Source organism: Apus apus, chromosome 20 (genome assembly GCF_020740795.1).
Source record: "Apus apus isolate bApuApu2 chromosome 20, bApuApu2.pri.cur, whole genome shotgun sequence".
Classification (NCBI taxonomy): Eukaryota; Metazoa; Chordata; class Aves; order Apodiformes; family Apodidae; genus Apus; species Apus apus.
In genome coordinates this window covers 6,974,094-6,993,901 of record NC_067301.1, presented here as the reverse complement: position 1 = coordinate 6,993,901, position 19,808 = coordinate 6,974,094, and the positions used below count along the sequence as shown (strand labels likewise).

Here is a 19,808-nt window from a genome sequence, read left to right as displayed (position 1 = left end):
AGAGCTGCTCCAGCCCTTGGATCATCTCCATGGCCTTCTCTGGACTCTTTCCAGAAGCTCCATGTCCTTCTTATGTTGGGGACCCCAGAGCTGTTCCCAGCCCTGCAGGGGGCTCTCACCAGAGCAGAGCAGAGGGGACAAGCCCCTCCCTGACCCTGCTGGTCACGCTGCTAGTGACACAGCCCAGGACACTGTTGGTTTCTGGGCTCCAGCACACAGTGCTGGCTCATGTTGAGCTCCTCATCACCCAAGACCCCCAAGTCCTTCTCCTCAGGGCAGTTTTCCATCCATTCTCCATCCAACCTGTGTTTGTGTTTGGCACTGCCCTGACCCAGGTGCAGAACACTAAGAGGTAATAAAAACCTCTCCCCAAGCCCTGCGACATCATCCTGGTCACCCTCCTTCCCCTACCTGAGGCCAGGTGCCCAGGCACGGTCTGCATTTATCATGAAACAGGTTCTGGAGAGAAGTCTTCTGCTCGCTGGCCATCATCTTATGCAGAGCTTCATTTTCTTCCCCTTCACGTTCCAAAATCTGCATGAAACAGTTAATTACACCCCAGGTTCATTCTCCAGCTGCTGTTAAAAGGTGACATTTCCCTGCTCCGCTGCACTGGGGCGGGTTGGAAAGACAACCACAAATATGAGTGTATTGACAGTCAACAAGAGGGCAACAGGACTTGGCACTGAAATACCTTGCACTGGGAACAGCACTCTTTGTTATTTGGGAATTCAGGGGCCTTTGGAAAATATTGCTTGAGTTTCTCCCAGGCTTCCTTGGAAACCACCCTGCGTTCGTTTTCGGATATGCAGAGGTCACCTGCAGAGAGAGAGGCAAGAGGAGGGTTCTGCTCTTGAGGTGCTCAGGGATGTTCTGCAGCCCCAACTAGATGGAAGAGATCACAGGGGCTCAACGTGGGGGAAGATATTCAGGCACTTCTCAGCCATGTCAGCAAAAAAAAAAAGCACAACAAAGACACAAAGTCACCTTCAACTTCTTTATCATTTCCTTGTTTGGACAGGAAAAAAAAAACAGGCTTTAATTCATAGAAATGTCCTTCAGATCTCCCAGCTCAGGCACCCAAGGAGCTGATTAAGTACAAGCAGGGGGGAAGAGAAACTTAGAAAAGCAAGAAGTCAAAGAGGGCACAGGGCTACTGTTTTGTGATCCTGGCTATCCACAGAATCCTAAGGGTTGGAAGGGACCTCGAAAGATCATCTAGTCCAAAAGGGACATTTTTATGGTGCCTCCACTTGCCCAGCTGCAGCCTAACCCTGTGCCCCCCAAACACAAGCCAAGTGCTTTCCACACCTTTGGATAACCAAGTGATGGCTGCATCATCTCTGATGGCTTCATGAGCCCTACCCAAGGACCTCAAAACATGGGAAGGAGAGATCCTGCACTCCAGACCTCCTCTAGGTAATAACTGGGGTGTGAAGGCAGTAAACATGATTTCCCAGCTATCCCCCAACCTGCCTGCTCCTTTATCCTCATACTCAAACCCCAAAGAGTGGTCTAGCACTATGGTGTAGCCTTTGTCACTTCAGTGGCACATGTAGCATTTGGACGCCATGTATGTGCATGACAACATGTCCCCGTGGACAAACAAGGCTTGGGAAACCTGGAGAAGGTGAGGCCTCAGGATCTGATCAGCTGCCCATCTTGCAGGCTTGACAATGGCCAAGGGGAAAACATGATCCCACCTCCCTGCCAGAGAGCAGCTGGGAAGTCACGAAACAGCCAGAAGAGGAACAGTCAACATGGAGCTGTGATGGTTTGGATGGCATGGGAAGCCCAATGTGAGCTGAGCATGTGCCTTGGAGCCCAGAAACCAACTGTGTCTTGGGCTGCATCACCAGCAGTGTGACCAGTAGGGACAGGGAGGTGTTTGTCCCCCTCTATTCTGCTGAGACCCCCCTGCAGGGCTGGGTCCAGTTCTGGGGTCCCCAACATAAGAAGGACATGGAGCTCCTGGAGAGAGTCCAGAGGAGGTCAGGGAGATGATCCAAGGGCTGGAGCAGCTCTGCTCTGGAGACAGGCTGGGAGAGTTGGGGTGTTCAGCCTGGAGAAGAGAAGGCTCCAGGGAAACCTTAGAGCAGCTTCCAGTGCCTGAAGGGGCTCCAGGAAAGCTGGGGAGGGGCTCGGGACAAAGACATGGAGTGATGGGATGAGGGGTAATAGCCTTAAATTAGAGCAGGAGAGATTTACATTGCATGTTAGGAAGAAATTCTTCCCTGTGAGGGTGGTGAGACCCTGGAACAGGTTGCCCAGGAAGCTGTGGCTGCCTCATCCCTAGAAGTGTTGAAGGGCAGGTAGGATGGGGCTTGGAGCAACCTGGGTTGGTGGGAGGTGTCCCTGCCATTGCAGAGGGTTGGGATTGGATGATCTTTAAGGTCCCTTCCAACCCAAACCATTCCATGATTTGGATGTGACATGGGGAATTCAGGTGCCTCAACATGGATCTCAGCATCAAGAGGAAAAGGAAACAGTGATTGGGAGGTCATGGTGCCCAGCAAGGGACATGGTACCTCAGGATCTGCATTTCTGCAGCCTGGAAGAGCTTCAGAAACAAGACAAGGAGAAAAGGTTCCTTCTTCCCCACCTTCCTGTAGCTCTTTAATATTACAAGCAGCTCCTCAGCCCCGAGGACCTGTCAGCTTTCCTTGCTCCAGCCAAGCCTGGATTTCTGCCAGGAAGGGAAAAAATAGCAGCACTTCCCTCCTGCTTTTCCTCTCAGACACACAGGTCAGGTTGGGCCACTTCCACACAGCATTTGGCCACTTGTTCTGCTCCAAACAGGAGCAGGTGGCCCAGCTTCAACATATGAGGAGGCAGGAGGAGGCTGATCTCCAGAGCCAGTGAGGATGGTGGGGGGGAAAAATCAGCTTGTCCAAGTAAGTGATTAATGAAAACAGATTAAGAGAGGTCAGGGAAAGAGGTGGAAAAATCAGATCTAGGAGTGCAGGGAACAAGTGCTTTGCCATCTGGGAGAAGATGATCCCAACCACTGCTGAAGCTGCTTCCCCCTCCCACCATCCAGGGACATGTTTTTGGGCAGGGACATCAAAGGAGTCTTAATTTGGTGTCTGGAAAAAATTATTTGCTGGGCTCAGGGAGCTACTGGAGAGTGAGGAATTGCTGCAAAGATGGAAAGGGGCTTGTGAAAGGAAGGCCTGGATGGCACTGCTGGAGACCAGCCAGACCTCCCAGACAGCCCTGGCTTCTCCAGAGCCTGCCATGAAGGCAGGGACTTTCTCCACAGCAAAATCAGGGCTGTAGGAGACTACAGATTTGCTGATAAACTGCAGCGGGAAATGGATCAAAATGGATGGAAAACAGCCCTGAGGAGAAGGACTTAAGGGTGATGGTGGATGAGAAGTTCAACATGGGTGGGAACAGTGTGCTGGAGCCCAGAAACCAACTATGTCTTGGGCTGCATCACCAGCAGCGTGACCAGCAGGGCCAGGGAGGGGAGTCACCATCTCTGTTCAGCTCTCATGAGACCCCACCTGGAGAACTGTGTCCAGTTCTGGAGCCCCCAGCATAAGAAGGACATGGAGCTCCTGGAGAGAGTCCAGAGGAGGCCACGGAGATGATCCAAGGGCAGGAGCAGCTCTGCTCTGGAGACAGGCTGGGAGAGTTGGGGTGTTCAGCCTGGAGAAGAGAAGGCTCCAGGGAGAGCTTAGAGCAGCTTCCAGTGCCTGAAGGGGCTCCAGGAAAGCTGGGGAGGGGCTTGGGACAAGGGCAGGGAGGGATGGGATGAGGGGGATGGATTAAAACCGGAATTTGGGAGATTTAGGTTGGACATTAGGAAGAAATTCTTCAGTGTGGAGGTGGTGAGACCCTGGCCCAGGTTGCCCAGGGAAGCTGTGGCTGCCCCATCCCTGGAAATGTTGAAGGGCAGATTGGATGGGGCTTGGAGCAACCTGGGCTGGTGGGAGGTGTCCCTGCCCATGCAGGGGGTTGGGATTGGATGGTCTTTCAGGTCCCTTCCAAACCATCCTATGATTCTATAAAATTGTAAAGGTGGGAAGGTTGTTTTCTGTGAGCAATCACAGGTCAGCTCAAGATAACAAAATCTGACCTGCAAGCAGCCTCCATATTTAATATTATTCATTCAGATATTCCGATTCAGACCAACAAGCTATTTACCAGCATTAATATTTTCAAAGGCTTACTGGCCCATTTTTATCATGATTGTCTACATCAAGTGCTCCATCACCAGGCTGCATGCTTTGATTTCACAGCAGCCACCTCGAGGCAATGGGGAATAGGCAGAAAAGGCTCTGCAAAAGTGCTTAAACACTCTATTCCTAATGAGCCTTTATCAAGGCTTTACTCTACATCCTTGATTAGCCCTGATGACAGGAGGTGTGGTGCTAATTTCTGGCTTGTTTCTTTCTTACATGAACCAAGACTGAGCATCCTGGGATGTGAAATTGATGGCTCCACAGAGGAGCTGACTGCAAGACTTGTGTCTGGGAGGGACGTGGAAGTTAAAAAAAAAAAAAAAAACACACACAAAAAAGTGAGATTTAAACAACAAGGTAGCCAAGGATGTGGTTAATGAACCATCACTTAACAGAACAATCAAGCCTGGGTCAAAACGTTATGTAAATGGCCACTGAAGCTCAGCAGGTTGGTAAATCGATACCCTTCACCGCGGGGTTTCTGCAGTTGTTAGGTAAGTGCTCCTGTTTTCATGTAAACTGAGAGAATAAATTAATACTCTGCTCTCCCCTCTTGACTGATTTACACCCCCTGTTTTTTCCTCCTATCACTTTCAGAGCTTCCAAGCTGCTGTAGGACCTGTGGTGCTGCCCTGGCTCCTTCGTGTCGGGAAGAGGAGACCCTTCCACAGCCTTTCTCAGCCCTGCACACTGGGGACTGCCCGGTGACACTGCTTGCAAATACAAGCTCCAAACTTGGGAAGGAACACCAGGAAACCGAGAATTAAGAGCCTTTTTTCTCAGTAGCTACTGGTGTTGGCCTCAGAGGGAGCAAAGGGTACAAGGTTAATGCCTCGAGCAGTGGGCAACAACAGATACATTCAGCTCCATCCCCCAGCGAGACTCACCATGTGGGCAAACGATGTCTTCATTAAAATTTAACTCCTCTTCCTCCTCTCTCTTCTCTTCATTCGATTCATCTAATTGAAAAGGAAAAACCAAACAACTCAACAAAACAAGATTGCATGGAGCTCTTCAACCCAAGGAAAGGAAAATCTTTTGGGGGAAGGAGCGTGGTTGCCTTGCAAAAAAGCCCACCCCTCAGCCCCAAGGGAGACTTTGGAAGGACATTTGTTATTCTCCAACGTCCTGGCCCCTGGGCAGGCTGGATTACAGCCTCCAGGCCTGGTAGGAGTGCTTTGAAGTGCGTGGAGCACAAACTGGTCCTTTGTGAGATTACAAAGGAGGCATTTGTTAGAGCTAAAGCGCCACGGGGGGTTCTCTGCTCCCAGAGATCTGAGTTCAACCTAAACACAAGCCTAGGTAAGAGCCCAGGGAGCAGAAATCTTCCCGGCAAAATATTAGTCTGCTCTTTGCCTTGAGGATCCTGATCCAAACCAGATGCTGCCCGACAAACCCAGGGGGAGCTGCCAAGGGGCTGAGAAGCCCTTCATTGATGTATAAATTACAGCGGAGCCACCACTCCCCAGGCAGAAGAGCTGGCCCCTGAATTGGAGCATCATAAACACAAGAATGTGTCACTAACGACCTGCCTAACGAGCAAGGTGGCTTGGGAGCAATTCAAGTGGACTCCTGGGAGCTGCAACCTGTTATGAAACCAAGGTCACCACCTAGGAGTGGCACCTCAGCAGAGAAGCACCCTTTCCTCGATGGACGCTCCACCAAAAGCACCAGCTCACAGGTCCCATCAGGGCTGGGCTGTTGGAGGAGCTTCCAGCCCAACATCGATGCCCATCATCTGCACTGTCATTCAACCAACCTTCTTGCCCTTAGTTCTGAAGCAAAAAGCTCCACAAAATACCCAGTTTCCAAAGGTTTAAGGAGCAGAAGGCAAATAAAAAACCCCACCTCTTCTCACAGAGCTCAATGAATGAGGTGGTTTTTTTTTCCCACCTAGGCTCTGTTTTCCCAGTGCTGCTTTACCCACTGGGCTGTTTCACCCACAGACGTTTCCAATAAACATCTTCATCCCTTCCCCAAGGTAATTTTCATGTTTCTTCCTCCCCTGTGCTCTCTCATTCAGATAAAAGGAGATGAAGAGATCATGTGTCTGGGGTGGGAGGGGAGTGATTTCACACAGCTTTATAAAACTACTTATTACCTCATCATCTTCCCCAGTCTGAAGACCAGCCAGCAGTTTTGAAGCTTATCAAATCAAAAGCTCCTTCGTTTGTTATCCTTCCCCTCCCTACTCATCCAAGGGAAGCAAAACCAGCTGCAGGAGCACCCCACGTGTCTCCTGGCAGGGGGTACCAGTCAGAGCTGGTAGCTACCTTTGTTTTGTGCATCCCCATTCATTTTCCCGTTGCTTTGCTCTGTGTCTTCATCTTGCTCATTTAATTGCTCCAAAGCCAACTGACGCCAGCTCCTCAAGGATGCTTTTCCAACCCAAAACCCATCATTCCTGCAGAGAGACAACAGAGTAGGACCCGTGAATCGTAGCTCCCTTCTCCTTCCGAGCCCCAAACCCTCCAATCTTCAGGAAAGAAGTTAAGCATTTCTAAAAAAACCAACTCTTTGAAGCCTCGGTGTTGGAAAAATGACTCAGGAATTTAGGATGATGTGGTTATTTTGTGTAAGATGTGCTACAAGTTCAAACTGCAGGCAGGGAGGCACACAGGTGGTACCACAACCCTCAGCAAGGACACCCTGGAGTAACCAGGCCTTGAAGAAGGCAATTAATCAAGAGGTTTTGAGGGTGTCTCATGTAAATCACCAACTTGGCAGAAAAGACTTGAGGTCTACATGGATAATTGGACCTCAGGAATGCAGGAGGTGATAAAGAAGAACAAAGAATCAGGAAGACTGAGGGCTGAACCAGTCTTGGACAGTAGGAGCTGCAGAAGTTTTGATACCGTGTCCTTTAGGTGAACTTAGCTCATTATAATGTCATTGTAACACTAAAAGTCACACTCCCAGGTCAAAAAGACCCCTGCCCAGGTGAAGACCCTTCCCCTGAGCAGAAAAAGGGATGTAACTCTATGTAAATCACTAACCAATCGCTAGAAAGCACTTGAAAACTTCCTAACTTCATAGTTTTGTGTATAAAGGTGTCCTGGGAAATCTCCCTCAGGGTGCTGGATTTGTGGGAAGGCACAGAGCCCCCAGCTTTGTACAAACCTGCAATCAATAACCATGGCTCCTTGCTAAAAGTGGGCTCTTTGTCTGCATTTTGGGAGCTGTTTTAAAAGGGGAACATCAGGACTCACATACCCCTTGACTGTTATCTTCAGCAGGTTGGTAACAGTTTTGTAGTCCTCGTTTAGCTGGTTTTTCAGGCGCAGGATTCGACACCTCTCCACCACACAGTCCTTGCAAAGTGCTTTGACTGGGGTGGGGGGAGAAAGAAAGAAAGACAGACAATTTATTGCCCACGTGGCTGAGCTGCTCCCAGGTTTGAACCCGCTCAGACAGGTCCTCAAGGCTGGAGATTTCACATGTGAATGAGATCCCTGGGGTTACTGCCAGATCAGGCCACATTTGAAGCTTAAAGAGGTGTAAAGCAGTTGAGATGAGGTGAGATCTGTTCCAGCTGCACAGCTCTCTGCTGCTATCAACTGTTTGCAGCTGCGAGCCAGGTCATGCCAGCACACAGACACGCAGTCAAAAGGCACATGCAAGAGAAAAAAATCGCCTCTATTGTGGCACTTTACAAGCTAAAACCGGAAAAAAAAAAACCTCTTGCAAAGCTCCACCGGGCCAACAGGAGCAGAAACCCTACAGCTGGGCAGAGATTTTCAGCTGGGAGGAACAGGGTGGCAGCCAGGGAAACAAAGAGGAGAACACGGAGTATCCAAACCCATCCTTCCCAACCCTCCTCCAGGAGAAACCTGCAGGCAATCTTCCAGTTGACTGAGAAACCTTGGCCTGTTTTCTTTCCACAAAGGCTGCCTGCGTCACAGCAGCTTCTGCTAGTGGGGTTTCTCCCCTCTAAGCTCCTAGTAGGAGCTGAGCTAATTTGGTCTCAGTGGGAGTTACTGAGCTCCTTTAAAAAAGAAACCAAGCCTGGGGCTGGCTGAAGGGATGCCCAAAGACTGGAGGGGTTGGGCTGACCCCAAAAATCAAGCTGCATGACAGATGTGTGCAGCACAGGCTCACAGGTATGTGCTTCCCTCGGATGAGGTGGCTCAGGGCAGGCTGGAGGTGGGAGACAATCGATTATTTCCTGCTCCTCACACATCTGAGCTGCTCCAGAGCAGGCACAGACCTGCATGCTCCATGGAACCTGCCCACACAGGATCTGGAGATGCTGCAGGCATGGAAAATCATTTTACAAGAGTCTTGGAGGGAAGGGGGGGTTGCATGTGGAAGTTCAGTTATTTTCTAGGATCGACTTCATTAAACCATGCAAGGATTTTGTTTTCTAAGCTAAATGCACTGTTGCTTTCTCAGAGATGCCTCCAGGCCCAGCTCTTCCTAGACAGAGCAGAACCCAGGTCTGAAACAGACCCTGCAATCAGACTTAAGTGTCATTGTTTGAATGTTAACGTAATTAAGTAATATTAAAATGTCTGGAAACATTCCAAACCCATCTGGACATGCTCCTGAGGGATCTACTGCAGGTGATCCTGCTCTGGCAGGGGGTTGAACTGGATGATCTCCAGAGGTCCCTTCCAACCCTGATGACTCTGTGACCACGTGAAAAAAAAATATCATCTGGAAATAACAGTGCAGCACAAAAGTCACATGCAGAAATAAAGTTATGATGAGAATGGATGGCTCCAGATGGGGATGGCAGCAGAACAAGGCTCTAAAACACATTCAGCACATGAGAAGGTGACTTGGAGAGGGCATTTCCTAGCCCAACATCTCACCATTCAGCCGGGGGCCTCCTCCATATCTCCGGTAGAAGAAGTCAGCCACGTACTCTGATATCCTCTTCATAATGGAGATTTTATCTGGGTGGAGTTTGCCATGTGCACACAGGCAGGCTGTGTTGTCTATAGGTTTTGGAGGAGTAGACTCATCCAGCCACTTCTGCAGCCATTCCAGAGAGATAAAGTCATACGGGGAACCTGGGAGGGCAAAAACCACAGAGGAAAACAAGCCCCTGCCTGTCAGCTAATGCTTCCACCAGCAGATGGTATTTTATAATTACTCTGATACTTTTAAAAATTAACAGGCTATCAATGAAATCCCTGGGCTACACGTTTTCAAACATCTGATACAGCTCCCTCCAACCCTCATCAGGGTTGCACAACTTTAGAAGACAGGAGCTACATGAAATGAAGACAGGCCCCAACAAGTGGTCATTTTGAATTCCAGCAATCAATATAAACCAGCCCAGCAGGACAGGAGTGCTTTCACTGTTAAACCTTCAGGGGCTTATTGGAGAGCAGTTGAGGAAAGGTTCTTCCATCAAGAGATGAATATAATCTTTAAATTATGATCACACAGGAAAGGCTCTGTAACAGAGTGAGCTCATTAGGGTAAACAGACACACAAAAGGCAAGAAGAGCAAAGACACAAGGCCAGTGTTTGCCCTGTCTCTTTCAGATCCCAAAATTTCAGTGTGATTCTGGGCTGCTCTTGCAAGTCTGGGTGAGAAACCCCCACATATTTGCAGTGCAAACAGAAACGTGCTCACATTTTTTAGCATGAGTGTGAGTTTTTTTTGAACTGGAGTGGCAGGCTCGCCCTTGTTTGCTAAAGGAGAAACACGTTGCAGGGAGCCAGGGTTCAGGAGAGGGTCAGGATCTGTGGGAGCAGTGGAACAGCTTTGGGAACACCTCTGTGACTTAATCCCAAGCCCCAGAATTGATGTGGAAACCCTCAAGTGAGATGATGGGGAAATTAGGAGGAAATTAGCATAGAATGTCAGGTTGGAAGGGACCCCAAGGATCATCTGGTCCAACCTTTCCAGGTAATCAACTGAAATGAGGTGGCCCAGCACCTGTCAGGCTGAGACTTCCACCTGTCCCATGTGGGGGAATCCACCTCTTCCCTTGGGAGATTAGTCCAATGTCCACCTGTTCTCATGGGGAAACATTTTATCCTGGAGTCCAATGGGAATCTTCCCAGGAGCAACTTGTACCCATCACCCCTTGGCTTTTCCTTCTCCTTGTAACAAGGGAGTCTCCATCTTCTTGGCAGCCACCCTTTATGGACTGGGACATGGCAATAAGGTCTCCCCTGAGCCTTCTCCTCTCCATGCTGAACAAACCCAGCTCTCAGCCTTCCCTTAAACCCACTCTGCTGACAGAAGGAGGGCAGCTCTGAATCCGAGGGGAATCGGAACCGTTTCAGTTATCACATCAACACATCCTTCATGTTTTACACAAAGAAGCAAGAGTGAAGCTCCAGGAAGTCATGTCTGTCTTCCAGCTTTCACTGGATCTTTATGAAGCCAGGCTTCAAAACCTCTCTCCTCTGCAGGATAAATCAGCACTATCTCCATCTTATGCAATGCATCAGAGACACAGTCCTGACCTCCGGAGAATTGTGATGCTGTCAGAAATGCTTTGCTAGTTGGGGATGAAAGCTGCCTCCCCCAGAAAGGATGTTGGGTTTTGAATTTTTTTTCTGGGGCAGGCTACACAAAGCTGGCAGGAAAACGTGTCTGCACAGCTGCAGAGAGTCCCCAGCTCCTGTGGGATGGGACAGGGGTGGGATGGGGTAACTCTGCCTCCAGCTGTTCCAGCGAGCTGCAGTGCCCAGCAGCAGGCAGGGGGTGCCCTCAGCACCTTCAAATTGTGGCAGAGGAGCTTCACCTGGGCTGGTAAAAAACACCTTTTTGAGATTTATTCCTCTGCTGTGTCAGAAATGCTGAGACCAAACTAGTCTGCTTCTGCTAAGGGGGGGGAGAAAACACACTGGAGTTGTGCTGGCTGCTCCTTTTCCATGGGGACTCCCAGTGGATTCGTGCCTCCCCCACAACTTGGTTTAATGGTGGCATTTTAACACCACCTGGGCTTGTGGGGACATGGTAAAATGAGCTGTGACAGCCTCCTGTTGGGGAGTAAGTGTCCACTGTCTGAAAATCTGGGTTCATAAATTGCAGACATGAGGGGAGCCCAGGAGTCTGCTGCTCAGCTGCTGGAACCTCGCTGCTCGTTCTGAGCAATGAGGGTTAGAAGCTGAACATCAAACTGCCTGGCAGGCTACACTATTAAATGTATTTCAAAGTCTTTAATTCCACATTTCCTGAAGTTTTTAGGAGGTGCACATAGCAAAAAGAAACTGTCCATGCTGGATGGACAGAGCAAGTGCCCCTACTCTTGTTTTGAGGGAGATGGGAGGGATGGAACAGGTTGCCCAGGGAAGCTGTGGCTGCCCCATCCCTGGCAGTGTTGAAGGGCAGGTTGGATGGGGCTTGGAGCAGCCTGGGCTGGTGGGAGGTGTCCCTGCCCATGCAGGGGGTTGGATCTGGATGATCTTGAAGGTCCCTTCCAACCCAAACCATTCCATGATTCAATGATAAACAAGGAAGGGGAATACAAATCCTTGTGCTCAACGGAGCAAAGGCGACAAGACACAAGGAGCAGAGGGAAGGGATTAACTCCAGTCCCTCATGGGATGGGCTACAGAGCTTGGACATGGGGCTTAAAAGCACTGGCAGGGATGCACCTAATTTTTTGCTGGAGATCAGGCACCCCTGTACCCTGTGACCTGCTGATTAGTTTGGATCAACAGCTCCCCAATGTGCTCTGAGTTGGCAATTTGAGACCAGCCACTTATTTCACCTAAATGCTACAGAGGAGATGAGCTGCTCACTGGGCAGAAGAAAACAGTCACAATGCATGGAGGCCCCCAGGAGACTGACTGATGGGGAAGGAGCAAGAGGGAATTAGCAACGCCAGAGGCCACAAGAATGAGCAAAAAAGGAGAAAAATAGGTTAAGGCAGGAAAAAAAACAGAAAGGGGGAAAGCAAACCTAAGCATGCACACAGCAACGACAGACACTGATGGCGCCAGCGAGGCCGCAGAGGTGGGCTGGGGGTTAGTGACAAACAATATTGATCTTAACAAGGGTCTAAGACAAAATACTACCACAATTATCTTACAGACCAGCTTCAGCAGGTAACTTTTGGTAGAGCTCCTTCACCTCTTCGTGTTTGATTTTGCCCCTGGCCACGCTCTGCTTGCGCATCTCGGCCATCTCGTTGCACCACTCCTCGAACTTGCAATTATCGCGCTCGACCAGCTCCTGCAGAAAAGCTGTTGGGCCAAAAGAAAAAAAGAGTCATTTCAAGGGGGAAAAAAACGCCAATTATGTTAATTATCCCTGCTACAGGTTATTTGGGGACAACAAGCAAGCCTAAAAATTCCTCCCTGTAGCTACCAACAACATGATCTTTCTGAAAGCCAAGGACGTGGATGTTGCTCTTTCCAGTATTTATGGTTGTAGAGGATTAAATTATAGAATCATGGAATGGTTTGGGTTGGAAGGGACCTTAAAGATCATCCAGATCCACTCCCCTGCATGGGCAGGGACACCTCCCACCAGCCCAGGCTGCTCCAAGCCCATCCAACCTGCCATTCAACACTGCCAGGGATGAGGCAGCCACAGCTTCTCTGGGCAACCTGGGCCAGGGTCTCACCACCCTCACACTAAGAATTTCCCCCTCATGTCCAGCCTAAGTCTCCCCTCTTCCAGCTTGAAACTGTTCCTTCTCGTCTCATCCCTCCCTGCCCTTGTCCCAAGCCCCTCCCCAGCTTTCCTGGAGCCCCTTTAGGCACTGGAAGCTGCTCTAAGGTCTCCTTGGAGCCTTCTCTTCTCCAAGCTGAACCCCCCAACTCTCTCAGCCTGTCTCCAGAGCAGAGCTGCTCCAGCCTTTGGATCATCTCCATGGCCTCCTCTGGACTTTCTCCGGAAGCTGCATGTCCTTCTTGTGTTGGGGGCTCCAGAACTGGACCCAACTCTGCAGGGGAGGGGGGGTCTCACAAAATGCAACTGTCCTGCGTGGTACAGCAGTGCCCAAGAAAACTACTCCCTGGGGGCTGGTGGCTGTGTTAAAAAGCCCTTTTCCTGCTGACAAGGCCTGTGCCAACATTGGCAGCCAGCCCAAGTGCCATGGGGCTTGGTGAGAAGCTGCAGAGCTGGACACTTTGCTGCCTGCTTCATTCCCTCCCCATTTATTCCCTCACTCCAGCCATTTCTCAGCCTCCCACCGAGAGCAGCTCCTCTGTTCTGCCAAGGACCCGTTGTTCCCGGGGGAGAAGCAGGAGCTTTACACCCTTTGGATACACCCAAAGCCTATCCCAACGTGCAGCCCAGTGAGGGGTCGAGCATGTTGCAAACCCAAGGGCAAAAAGCCCTCAGGAGATGGGAGATAAGCCGGGGCAGATACCGGTGTCAACTGGAAGGTGAAGGAGAACACGAATTTTTGCTGTCACTGCTGGAAAAAAAAAACCCAAATAAACCAAACCTCAGCAGGGAAAAAAAAAAAATACCACGGAGATAAAACACTTCCCTCTCAGGGCTGGTGTAAACCAGGGGGAGAACTCTGCTTATCTGAAAGTTTTTCCTATGTTAACAGTATTTTGAAGAGCTAAAATATTTCCAGAAAGGTTAATGCTTGTGTGGCCAGAGAGCACAGTACCCAGGGTATTAAAAAACAACCAGCTTGACCCTCTTGAGGTCAGAGCCAAGTTAGGTCTCTCCAGTGTCCCAGAAAAGCCACTTTTAACAGCATCAAAGGAAAATGCCTCAAATTTACAGTTGCATGAAACCACCCCGCAACCGCACGGCTCGGCTGTTGCCCTTCGCTCCCTGTTCCCTGGCAGGTTTCCACGGGAAACAAAGGCAACCGCCGGGCTGTGCAGGAATTTGGAGCTGGGTGGAGAAGCTTTTGCTGAGTTATTGTTTTGGGCAGAGGGGCAGGAGGAAAGAGAATGCAAGAGAGCTCAGGAAACGGGACCTAAAAAGCAGATCTGAGGCAGGAATCAGCGCTAATTCCCAACGCTGTGGGACTCGGAGGGTGGGTTGTAGTAGTGGGGGCTGGAAAAGGTTTGGTGCTGGGATTAGGAGGGGAAAGCTGGAGGACTTAGACTCTCTGCATCCAAACAGGAGAGGTCCAGAGGGGCATCATAGAATACTAGGTTGTATCATAGAGTCAAGTTTGTAGATGATAGAGTCAACTCTTTCAGGTTGGAAGGGACCCCGAGGATCATCTGGTCCAACCTTTCCAGGTAATCATCCGGTTGAAATGAGGTGGCCCAGCACCTGTCAGGCTGAGACTTCCACCTGTCCCATGTGGGGGAATCCACCTCTTCCCTTGGAAGATTATTCCAATGTCCACCTGTTCTCATGGCAAAACATTTTCTCCTGGAGTCCAGTGGGAGCAAACTTGTACCCATCACCCCTTGGCTTTTCTATGCAACTCCTTGTAACGAGGGAGTCTCCATCTTCTTGGCAGCCACCCTTTATGGACTGGGACATGGCAATAAGGTCTCCCCTTATTATGGGGATGTGCCCTGGGGCCATGCCTCCCTTAGGGCCATGCCTCCCTTAGGGCCATGACACCTCCACTGTCCCCGCTTCACAGAAGAGGGAAGGTGGTGGAACAACCCTCCATCCCCATCAGCACCAGGAGCCTAATGAATATTTCTAATCAAGCAACATGCTTGATTTATGCAGCAGCATTAAATCCAGAGGCCAAACCCACAGGGATTTCTGCCACCTCCAGGAATTCTACAGCAAGACACGAATGCGCTCATACAGAACTCCTGCTAAGGGCTTGTATCCTCCTGTTTTCCTCCCCTTTCTTCTCAACACTGGCAGAAGAAACTTGACATGTGTCAGGATTATTCACCCCAGCGTGGGGAGGTGACATTTAACTGGTGACATTTCACCAGGCTATTCCTTCAGGAGCCTGAGTGGCTCCTGTGGGATCCCAGCTGCAAATCCAAATGCTCCTGCTGCTGTATGTGGTTCCTCCTCACCCCTTCCCATCTCCTCTGGCTGGTTAGGAGAGCAAAGTGGGAGCAGGAAGGGGGTGGGATCATCAAGATAATATTATCTAACTGCTTGGAAAGCTCAAGGGTTTCCCTAGGCATGACAGCAAGAGGCCATGGGGCACCTCTGGGGCCTCACGAGTGATCACAAAAGGGGCTTTGAGGAAAATTCCGACTCCTGGCCCACTTGGAGCATCCCAAGGTGAGATGGAGAAGGCAGGAGAGTCAAAGGTCCCTTACCTGGTACTTCAACTGTCAGGGATTTCTCCCGGGTCTGCAGCCTGTACACCAGCATGTAGGCATTTCGGGAGCAGTGGGTCCCTTTCCCGCACTTGGGTTTACGAGTCTGGGATTTGGAGGGTTCTGCTGCAGTACAGGAGGGAAAACATCATCAGCACCCACACTCCTTCACCCATTCTCCCTCAGCGGGACAAGTCTGTCACCTAGCCAGCATCCCTCTCCCTGCCAGGCCTCTGCTTGCCAAGCACTGGGCTTGGCATGAGCCAAAACTGCAGCCCAAAGCAAGACCCAAATCTCTCCAGCATTTCTGCAGGCCGGGTGATTCAAAGGGACTAAAATTAGGAGCTTGTTCTGAACCACCCTTCTACAAGAGCCTTTCTTCTCTCCCCAGTTAAACCTCCTGGAGCCAAAAGCTGCTCTTGCAAAAACAGCCCTTCCCCCCCTCTGCTTCTTCCCCTGGTGTCCTGACACTGCAGAACAAGAGGCAGATCCTCAGGGGAGAAAAATCTGATGTACAGGTGATGGTGTGTGTGGAAAACCACACACTCTTCCGTGGGGAACAAAGCTTTCAGGGAGGGAAGGGCCCCTGGAATGGTCTTTCTCGAGTAGCTGGTGGTGGGATGGAAACTTGTGGTGCAAGAGTTGCCCTCTGCAGGCTGCCAGGCAAGGCAAAACCACTGATCTGCAGCTGCAAAAATCAAACAGTTCTTTAATAATAAAAAAAAATAATAAAAGGGAACAACCCTCCATACGTCAAAGTCTAAAACACTGAAATATTAAGAGAAGTGCTTGTTTTTCCCAAATTCTGGAAGCACATATCCCTCTCTCAGCACACCATTCAGGGGACTTCCCAGACCCTCTTTATCTTCACTTTCTCCAAATATTTTCCAAATTGTTCCCATCTGTGCAGCCAGGCCACAGGATTTCTGCCCCTCCCCCCCACCAGGCCGACCCTCTCCCACTGCATTTGTGACCAAAAAGAGTCTCAGTTTTCTTGGAGCAGCCAAATATCATCAACATTTGACAAATATATTAAGGCTCCCAGCTTTTAGGGGCTTCTAAACACACTTTAGTTCCATTCTCCATGCAGCCTTGTCTCTCAGCAAGAACTTACTTGTGGTTAAGCATAAAATGTTACAAGACCCAGACCACAGTGGTTTACATGCATCATATTTTGCTACTCTGGGGAACTCAGGAGGTTGAAAAGAAAAGCTGGGAAGCTCTGATTTCCTTTTGAGGCTTATTTTTCTATCTTACACCACTAGATGTCTAGCCAGCTCCACAATCCAGCTGCAAGCAAGTGGTTGTCACACATGAAGAGCGTGACAAAGCTGCTCTGGGGGCAGCCAGAGTTTCTGCAGGTCGTGAGGAAATGCAAGAAGGTGTTTCCTAGGAAGGGAGCTGAAAATAAGGTGGGGGCACGGAAGGAAGGAGAGGCAGGAGAACACCCCATGCCTGCTCAGCCAGCTTTACAACAAACTAAGGGAGTAAATACATCCAAGGGTGTCTTCCTTGTTATTAAGGATGTTTTAAAGAAAGGCAACATTTCATAAATCATCATAGAATCATAGAATGGTTTGGGTTGGAGGGAGCTTAAAGATCATCTAGTTTCAAGCCCCCTGCATGGGCAGGGACACCTCCCACCAGCCCAGGTTGCTCCAAGCCCCATCCAACCTGCCCTTCAACACTGCCAGGGATGGGGCAGCCACAGCTTCTCTGGGCAACCTGGGCCAGGGTCTCACCACCCTCACACCAAAGAATTTCCTACTCATGTCCAACCTCAATCTCCCCTCTTCCAGTTTTAACCCATTGCCCGTTCTCACTACAAGACCTTGTGAGAAGTCCCTCCCCAGCTTTCTTGTAGGATGTCCAACTGCAGCAAAGCACAAACATCCTGGTGGGCTAGTGGTTCTGGGAATAAACTGCTGACATTGCAAGTGGAATTTCTGGCATTATCTCCCCTGTTTCCCTGATCACCCTGCACTAAGGAACAATGAGTGATGGCAAATCCAAACACTCCAAATCCCAGTTTAATGCTGGACTGCTCCCATATCAACCACGGGCTAAGAAACCCACAGGTTCAGTCTCAGCCAAAGCTCTCCAAAGAAACCAAGACCCTGCTCTGTCCTGGGAACACATTCTGTGGGCAGCACCAGGACCCTGGAACAAGATGAGCCGACAGTGGCGGAACCACAGAGAGCAAAGAAGTCAAAAGTGCAAAGTCCAAAGGCAATTCCAGCTTCCAAGCCATGACTTGGATCAAGATCTTTTTTATGGAGACTCTAAAGTAAAGAATCTCAGTGGAAATAAAACCCTCATGTGTTAAGGAAACTGAAAGTAACTTTGTTATCAGTTCCTACGGCTCCTTTTGCATGCCGGCCAAGGAAGCGGGACTGGCCTGTTGCATCCTGATAGGCAACAGCTGCCTGAGTTATCAACATCTTATCTGCTCCTTGGCAGGCAAGGGAGACACTCAAGGAGAGGAACTGATCACGAGGTGTATGTAAACACTCACACAGGGCTGAACCTGCAATGAACAGAGCTGCTGTTCCACACATTCCTCCTCAGCCGTGACAGCCCGCGTAGGAGCAACGGCGCCTCTGCGGATTCAGCCTCCGTGGTTTTGGTGCAAAGAGGGATTTTAAAAGCGCACTCACAACTGAAAGGTTTTACCTAGATCTTCCTCAATTCCCAACTGCAGTTTCTTGCCCTCCATCTTCTCAATGTCTTCATCATTAAACTTGTACCACTCCCCAGTCTGAGGGTCCTTCACGTGGGCGATGTAGTGGCCGGAGTAGGCGCTGACGCCGCGGTGGATGAGGACGGCGCTGAGCTCGTAGACATAGAGACCATCTGGGAAGGAAGGCAGCAGTTGGGAAGTGCTCTGGATGAAACAGGGCAGCTCTTTTCTTCCCCAGCACTTGCTATTTTCACAAGGCACTGGACAAAAGCTACACTTGAACCTGCAAGACCTTGCTAAGGGGGTTGTGGAAGGCACTTGGTGTGGCAGGTACTGGACGCACGGGCTTCAAACAACTCTTGAGATAATTCTCTGTCTAAAAGGGGGTTCAGAGCAGATCTCCTCTCCCATGCTGAGGGGCAGTGGGGAAAGTTAACAAAACCCAGTACACCAAACTCACTTTTTTGTTCCATAAAAGGCTCCATGTCGAGCAGCTCAGAGAAGCCAATGTAGGTGTTCAGCTTTTTCTTATGGCCAGTTTGTCTGCAAGGAGGGAAAGCTTCGGATCAGGGAACAGCAACAACAGCTCACATCTCCAAATAACTCCCCTTGAAGCCCACCCTGCATCCCCAGAGAAGCTCCCAACCCAAGCATCCCAGAGCAGGTAACTCCCCAAAGACCTTCCACACAACCCCAGCAGCTCCCACCTGCTCTCCCGGAAGTCTTACCTGTCAAACACGAAACGCATCAGCTGCAGGTTGAGAGTGCAGGGAAGACTCAGCAGCCTGATCTTCCTGGTGGCATTCTGCTTACTCTGACAGGTTTCACAAAAATAACGATTGTCCCCTTCTAATTTTTCTTCCTGAGCAAGAAAGTGGACAGAAAAAAAGGTCTTGAGAACAGGTTACCATGGAAAAGTCAACAAGTCTAAGCTACTTGACAACAAGAGGATCTCTCAGGCTGAGAGCTGGGGGTGTTCAGTCTGGAGAAGAGAAGGCTCCAGGGAGACCTTAGAGCACCTTCCAGTGCCTGAAGGGGCTCCAGGAAAGCTGGGGAGGGACTTGGGACAAGGGCAGGGAGGGATGGGATGAGGGGAATGGATTAAAACTGGAAGAGGGGAGATTGAGGTTGGACATGAGGAGGAAATTCTTTGCTGTGAGGGTGGTGAGAGCCTGGCCCAGGTTGCCCAGGGAAGCTGTGGCTGCCCCATCCCTGGCAGTGTTGAAGGGCAGGTTGGATGGGGCTTGGAGCAACCTGGGCTGGTGGGAGGCGTCCCTGCCCGTGCAGGGGGTTGGATCTAGGTGATCCTTCAGGTCCCTTCCAACCCAAACCATTCTATGCTAATATATTCTATGATTCTCTCTCTGAAAAGCACCAAAGTTATTTTAACCATTTAAGTTTTTACCCAGTGTTTTCCCAAAATAATCTCTTGGTAAACAGCATGCACTAGGAATGTGATTTAATAATAGGCTGCTCTCACTTTAAGGAACATTTGAGACTGAATTGAGCCCCATTCTCAGGTCACTCAGAAGACTCTCAGGTTTGCTCTCCACTTGACTGAGTTGGTTTCTACTTGAGGGTTATGGGAAATAATTAAATTGCCCTTTTACAAGCTCACATGGACCAAGTTAATGTAAAGCCACATTTTACCCTGAGAACTACAACCCTCTTGTGTTCAGCAAACAACCATCACCATGTCATCATCTACATCCAAAGAGATCTGAAGGCAGGGTTGGGCCAGGGAACTGCAGCTCAGCAAGGTCACCAGGCTGTGTGGTTTGAAGGAGCAGCCAAACTGGAAG

At 49.9% G+C, this 19,808-nt stretch overlaps 1 protein-coding gene across 5 annotated transcripts in view; it reads right to left on the bottom strand.

The window, feature by feature from the left end:
• Window positions 1-19,808, bottom strand: part of USP48 (ubiquitin specific peptidase 48) — a 38,714-nt gene that overhangs the window by 12,236 nt on the left and 6,670 nt on the right. For 4 of the 5 annotated variants that reach the window (XM_051637358.1, XM_051637354.1, XM_051637357.1 and 1 more), the window contains exons 7-17: window positions 18,735-18,868; window positions 18,467-18,549; window positions 18,000-18,179; window positions 15,327-15,452; window positions 12,198-12,347; window positions 9,005-9,205; window positions 7,404-7,518; window positions 6,464-6,594; window positions 5,078-5,149; window positions 695-819; window positions 412-534 (exon numbers count right to left, since the gene is read on the bottom strand). In XM_051637358.1, coding sequence (XP_051493318.1) covers window positions 412-534; window positions 695-819; window positions 5,078-5,149; window positions 6,464-6,594; window positions 7,404-7,518; window positions 9,005-9,205; window positions 12,198-12,347; window positions 15,327-15,452; window positions 18,000-18,179; window positions 18,467-18,549; window positions 18,735-18,868 — 1,440 coding nt within the window. The remainder of the gene's footprint in view (window positions 1-411; window positions 535-694; window positions 820-5,077; window positions 5,150-6,463; window positions 6,595-7,403; window positions 7,519-9,004; window positions 9,206-12,197; window positions 12,348-15,326; window positions 15,453-17,999; window positions 18,180-18,466; window positions 18,550-18,734; window positions 18,869-19,808) is intronic. The other variant, XM_051637355.1, reaches the window with a different exon arrangement.